Raw genomic sequence first — 8,005 nt, forward strand, 5'->3', positions numbered from 1 at the left:
GTAGTAGAGGTTCCAATTAAATTATTCAATAATCATAACTTAAAATTGAAGAAACTGGTTCAAGAATGAGTATAATTTGCAGTCACAAATGTAAATTTGATTAAAATGTTGCACAAACCTTCCAACTAAATAATTCAACCAGGATGGCAGAGTTGTCAGTTATTTGCTGCCTCCTGGATTTTAAGACGAAACATATTCATACAACCAGAATCATAATTGTCATAACAATGCACCCAAAGGAAAGGGACCTTATCATAGATACAGGAATTCGCATTCATCCTGTTTATCTTTGGCTAGGAAAGAAGCCAAAAGCTCATAGATTGCAACTACTCTTCAGATAAAGAAAATAATGAGATAATCTCCTAGTTTAACATTTAATGGGGCAGCTGGATGGAGGAAAAAACTGATCTAGATGCTAGAAAGTTTCCTAGTAGTAGCTTTCACAGCATTATTCACTGCCTGTAGCCATCAAGAATTCACCCTCACAGACTACATCCCCTCCTACATATGCCTTACCTTCCATCTTGGCTATTCCAAAACGTTTTTGTAGCTTGATCAGTGTCATTCTCATTACCAAAGTATCTCCAGCAATCACTGGCTTCCTGAACCTTACTTTGTCTATACCAGCAAAGAAGAAGTTCTGTTTGGAGCCTCCAACTTCAGGTTGGAGCATAACCAAGCCACCAACTTGGGCCATTGCCTGGATTGACAGAAACAGACACTCATCAGAGTTTCATAAACTTAAAACCTTGCAGCAACAAAGGTAAGATAACAAAACAAGTAGAAATTTAGACCCATCTTAATAAGTTAAACAGAAGAAGAAATAAGTGATGAACTTTGCATCAACATTGACGATTCTGCATTACAACTCATCCTACATATACCATTAACTTCCCTTTTCCTCATAAATTTTTATAATAGTTTTTCATGTTAAATTGAATTCTAGAATTTCCTTCTACAAAGAAAGATTTACGTTGCAGTTCTGCCTGTATTTTGTAAACCCAAATCCTGATAATCTAATACTCTAGGATTTGGGATTAGACTGATATGTTAGGAACAAATCTGAAAAGGCTGAAGATTAGGACTTCCCCACTGTCATAGAGAATAGGTGCATTGAAAACCTGGAGAGGTACAGCTTTAGCAGTAACTAATGTCATTTAGCATTCTCTGAGGCCATTAAGGCGTGATCCTCTATGCTTTTTGTACGATAACAATGGAATCAAGATATTGCCTTTTCACTTAAACTTACTCTACTTCCACTTCTATTATCCAGCTTCAGAACAACCTGCATATTTCTAGAATTAACGCACATAATCTTCCATGTTATAATGACATTTGGTTCAAGAAGCTCCACTAGAGAAGGTTCCAATAGGGATATATGATAATAGTTAAGGAGGAATCTGGTGTCTAAGCACATGGCGATTTAAGCACTTTGTAATGGATATCACAAAATACTGTCTTTTTCAAATGTGAGACAAAAATAGGTGTGCTACACTACTATACTGTGGTATGAGTATGTGATGTTTTAAAAGCTTCCCTTAAAATCCTACTATTGTAACAGCATTTCACTCGTGTTCCAAATTCACAAAATGCCAGGAAATTCTTCCTATGAACAATTTGGTCATAGTGAAAAATGCCGTAAAAGATTCATTAATTATAAGAAAAAATTCCAGTCAGCACAATATAATACTATTCACTTTCACTTTTCTTTTTGATAGAGGATCAAATTTCAGCTATCTTCTGGCTCTCACAGTTTTACTTGGACAAAAAAACCAAGATGGGAAAAGAAAGTTAATTAGTTCAGGTAGAAGAGAATTCTGAAATGATAAAAGATCACCTAAGAGATCAAAGAAAAATCCGGTTTAATAAATATGTCAAAAGCTCAAGTCCAATTCATCCAGTTAGCCCCATTTTCTGAATAGAGTCAATTATCTTGTGAACTTTCATAACTCATTAAAAGCCCTCTTCTGACTAATATTTAAAACCAAGCCACAAAAAGAGCAACTCAAAGTACGGATATCACTTATCTGTTTAATGACAACATGAACCAACATGCTATATGGAAAAGTTTAGACATTAAAATCTGAAATAGGGGATAGGAAACTAATTCATCCAATTTTATAGTTTTGAAAAGCTATACCACATTCAATAAGAAACCAAAATGATAGAACATTGAACTAATGCAAATGGAAATTCAGTCAGAAAATTCATAAGCATACCTCAACCATGAGGACACCAGGCATGATTGGCCTCTCAGGGAAGTGTCCAGGAAAGAAATTATCATTGATAGTCACATTCTTGATGGCGACAGCCGACACTCCTGGATTGTATTCAATCACTCGATCCACTAGAAGAAACGGAAAACTGAATACAATGCAGCTCTCATCAGTAAAGTAATCAATCAATTATCCCTCAATCCCAAACTAGTTGACTGTAAGTCCTAGCCAACCCAATTCACGTTCATTCATACCCCAATACTAAATAATTTATCATGTGAAGTCATTAATGAACATTTATACAAACAGATAAAACAAAATGCATACCGATGGGGCAAAACCTCGCGAATCTGATTGATATCCATCACAGTAGGAAATGCTGGGTACCCTGTAAACAAATCAAGATTCCAAACATCAGAAAAAGCTAAAGCAAAAGAAAAGCAAATAAACGCACTAATTGCATACTCAATTCAATTGGGGTTTCGATTTTGGAATCACTGTCTGGAGCAGCACAGTTGGTGATGACATTACTCCGTATCTTCTTGCAATGGGTGGATAGTGAGTGAGATCTGAAGGTAACAAGAGATTGTTTGAGCATAGATGAGGGCAATGGAAAAGAGGCATTCTCAAATCTTTGAGAAGTGGGAGTGGAGAAGACAGATTGGGATAGAGCCATAGAAGCCATTGAAGAAAAAAAAAAGGTTTTTTGGAGAAGGAGAAGAATTGGGAGCGACAAAAACGAAGTGGTTTGTAGGGGAGTTTGAAGGAGAAGAATGGAGTGGAGGCGGAGATAACAACGTTGATGAGACTTGGAAGAACCGAACGACCTTATTAGTGTGACCAATCTAATGCAAGCAACTACCACAGAGTTGTTTAGCTAAATAAAGGGTCTTTATTTGGCTAAATTTAATGGGATTAAAATAAATTAAATTAGTCTTTTAATTTTTATTATGATTTTATTTTTATGTATCATAAAAAAATTAAAATATGCCTTTTTAAATATATTTTGATAAGATTTTCTATGAGTAAATATATTAATTTAATTTTTGATTAAATAAAATAAGTTAAACTACTAAATAAACGGATCAATTACCCATCCAAGCTTTGAAAGAAATGAATGAGTTGAGTTTTGTTTGAGTCATGTGAATCCTCCATTTATAAGATTATTTGGTTTTATGTATTTCATCAATAATTTTCAATTTAACAACAATTTTTTGAAGGCAAAAATAATTTTTACTTCTAAATATTAATTACTTATCAGGGAGAAATTTAATTTTTAATTGAAATTTTGATTAAATGGAATATATATCGTTGTTTGGGGTCTGATTATTGTCTTTCAACTCATAACCTATTCTCATCCTTTAGTGATTTGAATCGTTCCGTTTCAAAACATAGACCCCAAAATTAAAAATAAGAAAATAAATTGAGTTGAATTTCTCATAGATATACGAAAGGTTAATTAATGCGTGGAACAAGGTTTCAAACAAAAAAATATTATCAGATTTTATTTATCTTAAGCTAGCTTTCTCGAATAAGTTAATCAAATCAAATCAATTGCCTTTTAGTAAAAATAATAATAAATAAATATATATCCTTTATGTGAAATATATAAGTTGTTATGGGGGAAAAGTTCTTGATCAAACATGAGTCGTTTAGCTTCACAAATGAAAACTACAAGAAAAATATCTATTAATTATGAGAAATTAGTCCCTAAAAAGTCTAAAACTGGTTCTTAAGAGTAAGTAGTGGTAAGATAAAAAGAAAATTAATTAACTAAAATATTAAAGATTACATATTGCTATGTCTAATAACATTTTCTCGATTTCAATCCCTACAATCTAATCATAAATTTTCATCATAGGCCCAAAATGTTCAAATTTTAGTTTAAATTTTGGATTCTCCTAAGCCCACCCCCAAGTCCAATCACTTTTAAAAGGGAGAAGGAGTGGGCTATTCAATGAAGGAAAAAGAGAAAAATGCAAAATAAAGGCAGAATTAAAAAGGGATAAATTAGAATTAAGTCACAATTATTAACATAATTAATCAAAATAACAATAATTTGAAATATTTATTTAATCGGCAGAATGAAAATATTTTTATAAAATAACTTGTATTCATATTTCAGTATATTTTAGTATTTTAAATTAATTTTATTTATGAAAAGAGTCATTTATTGGACGAAAATACACACTAATAACCGTTATAAATTGGAAAAAAAATTAATACAATTTACCTTTTCTCATTATTAGTCACCTTTCTTCCCCACATTTCATGTTTTCTCATCATATCTCACCTTTCAAATTTAGATTCCTTCAAGGTGCTAAATTGTTGATCACTAAGAAATTCTTTATAGTTAAAACTAAAATTATTTATTAATTCAAACAGATTTCTCGATTAGCAAGGTAATTTTCATCATTCGAAATTATTTTTTTAATTTGATGTTTAAAGCACCAATTATACACATTACGGATTTTCAGTCAAATTTTTCAATTTTCATTTGATTTTGTTTAATTATTCATCATATATTTATAATTTTCAATTTTCTTTTTGTGATTCTCTTTTAATTTTTTCAGATTTGTAGATTCTAGAAATTCATATATATGATTATTTTGTTTAATGTTGAGTACATTCTAATATTTTGAATACATTTTTTTAATATGATGTTGAATACATTTATATAATAATACAAAATATAATATAAAAACTAGAATGATACAAATACAAATAATATATCTATTAGAATGAATACAACTTAGGAAAGGAAACATAATTTTGAAGAGAAAAATAAAATTTACAATAAAAAAATAAAATGAATACAAATATGTTTCTTAAATAACTACAAATTCATTTGACACGCCTATTGGAATGAATACGATTTAATAAAGAAATACAAGTTTAATTATACAAAATACAACATGAAAACTAGAATGAATATAAATACAAATGACATACATATTGGAATGAATACGATTCAAGAAACGACATAAAATTCTGGTAAATAAAATAAATACATTGTGAGAAAAGTATGTCAAATAACATATGAAAATACAACTTGAAAACTAGAATGATTACAAATACAAATGGCATACATATTGGAATGATACGGTTTTAGAAAGGACACAAAAATATGGTAAATAAAATAAATACACTGTGAAAAAAGTATGTCAAATTACATATAAAATTATAGGTGTTCAAATTTGTAAATTTCAAAAAAATAATTTTTTTAATAGATAAAACTCTAATGTTTTCATAAAAATAACTAATTTTGAAAGACAAGGACAAATAATGACCTTTATGAAGTAGGAGGAGACCACCTATTTTAGGTCTCATAATCTTTTGTAAAGAAAGTAATAAAGATTTTCAGCAACTTAATTTAATTTGAAATATCCTCCCCTGATTTTCTCTAGTTTGTCGTTTCTTAATTATATTATATTAAATTAAATATTAAAAAAATACATAAATCAACTCGTAACAAACTGAAATATTGTTATTTTTAATAAATATTAAAATTTTACTAAAAAATCCTATTAAATATCAAAATATTATTGTTTTGAAAAATTTCCAATTAAAAAGAGCAGTTTCAAAATATAAATGCACATGACATAATTCATTTATGTTTTTGAGTTAAACTCGACAACTTGCAGAATTTTTAACAATTTGAAAGATAACCAAAAGTATTTTTATTTTTTCACTCTAAATCGCTCCTAAAAATTAAAATCAACTCTAATCTTTAAATTATTATTTTTTACTTTGAAAACTTTTAAAAAATTGTATAATGAATAAATATGGCCAAACACTTGCTTATATTAAACTTGGACTCTCTTTTTTTCGTTTCCAATAAACTTCTCTAAAATCTCTTTTTTTTTTCTTTAGAGATTTCTGTTGAATAATAAAATATTGCATGCTTATTTTCTTACAATTTCTTCTTTCCTCATTTCCCGTATTCTTTGTTAGCTAATTCTTTTTCGGGTAACTTATTTAATTTTATCTTTTTATATCTCAATCAAGTTATTTACTACAAAATCATATCGTAAAATTACTTTTTTCTCTTATCTTATACCTCTATATATTTATGGCGCCGAAAAACTATTTAACATGATAAAAAAATATTTATTTTAGAATGGAGTTACTATATCTTATTTAGTGTTTTTATCGTTAAGATGGATGTATTTAGAGATGTCAATCTGGGATAGTCCATCCCATTCGGGCTTAACTCATATAAACTTTGACATTTTACGGGTCAAGTTAGGGTAGCCCATTTTTTGTATGGGCCAGAAAATGATCGATCCAACCTACAAGTACGTGGGCCGCAGGCTTGCCGGGTCATTCTATTTTTTTTTAAAATTATTTATTTATTTATAATTATTAAATTAAATAATAAATTATACTTTAAAAATATTATCATAAATATTAACAAAAATAATATTACATGTTAATTCTACTACTTGTTAATCAAATCCACAAATAAAATTGTCTTTATAGTATTTATTAAATTTTTTTCAAGTAAATATAGAAATATCTAAATAGAAATAGTAACCTAATTATTTTGAATTTGGACGCTCTTTAATTTTAAATTTTAATATTATATTATTAGGAAAATTGTATATAATAACAAACTATCAATTCAAGTTAAATGTTATAAATATACTTTGATTTAATTGTACCCTACAGCAAACTATTGCTATTTTCACCTCGCTTCCTGGTGGAATCTCGCTCGCCCCGCTCTCGTTTGGTGGCATTCTCGCTCGCCTCTCTCGCTTTTATACAAACATAATGTATACGATGCATTTGTGTTTGTATAAAGCGAGAGAAAAAATTGTATATATACATATATTTACGTTCCCCTCTCCCAGATCTCGCCACTCTCCCAGTTCTCACCCTAAACCCGCTCGCCACTCTCCCAAATCTCGCTCGCCACCCTCATCCCTCTCGCTTATACAAACAGAAACGAAATGTATAAATTGTATTTCTGTTTGTATAAAGCGGGAGAAAATTGTATATACACGTGAAAATACAAATATCTTCGTCCTATACACTTTTAATTATACAATACAAATATTTTCCTGCCCCGTTTTCTTTTGCCTTTCTCTCTTTCTCGTTTTACGCATACACAAATTTTACAATTGATCTTTTGTATATAACAACTTTCTTTTGTATATGTATAGCGAGTTATATAATTGTTTCCTTTGTATAAGTATAGCTAATTATACAACTATTTTTTTAATATGTATAGCAAAATATACATATTTATGTTTGCTATGGAGCACAATTATTCAAATTATAGCTATAGCATATGAATATGATTTTATGTTACTATATGTGAAAGTTACCTCTATATTATATTATATTTTTTCATTAATTTTTATTCGCCCACGACCGATTCTATCGATATTTCTCAAGCCCTACAAATCAGCAGACTTATTCAGGACGGACTAAAAAACTTTTTTTTTAAAATAGACTTCAAAAATCTTAGCCCAACCCGATTAAATTTTGAATTAGGCCAAACCGACCTAACGAGCATAACCCATATTAACGGCTGACATGATTTATTTAAGATTTTGCAAGATATTCCTTTAGTGATTAGAGGCGCGTAATCAAGATTTTCATGTGTGATTCAAAATCTAATTCCCCATCCAGCAAATAATTTTCTATCCTTTTTCTTCTTAATTTCAAGAAAGTAAACTGTATTCTTCGTTATCAAAAGCATACAATGAGGTGCACCTCATACACGTGCTGTTTCTATTAAGAAAATTTTAAAAATGTTTCTCATAGTGCTATCTTTTTTAAAA

The 8,005-nt window shown here is 29.4% G+C and overlaps 1 protein-coding gene across 1 annotated transcript; it reads right to left on the reverse strand.

Annotated features, from left to right (window-relative positions):
• Window positions 1–72: 72 nt before the first annotated feature.
• On the reverse strand, window positions 73–3,086 carry LOC107026610 (3-hydroxyacyl-[acyl-carrier-protein] dehydratase FabZ-like). The gene is made up of 4 exons (XM_015227649.2): window positions 2,682–3,086; window positions 2,544–2,604; window positions 2,220–2,364; window positions 73–700 (listed from the first exon to the last, which is right to left on the reverse strand). The coding sequence occupies exons 1-4, from the start codon at window positions 2,899–2,901 to the stop codon at window positions 449–451; spliced, it is 678 nt and encodes a 225-aa protein (XP_015083135.1). The 5' UTR covers window positions 2,902–3,086; the 3' UTR covers window positions 73–448.
• Between the last annotated feature and the right edge of the window lie 4,919 nt (window positions 3,087–8,005).

The sequence above is a fragment of the Solanum pennellii genome, chromosome 1 (assembly GCF_001406875.1).
Source record: "Solanum pennellii chromosome 1, SPENNV200".
Classification (NCBI taxonomy): Eukaryota; Viridiplantae; Streptophyta; class Magnoliopsida; order Solanales; family Solanaceae; genus Solanum; species Solanum pennellii.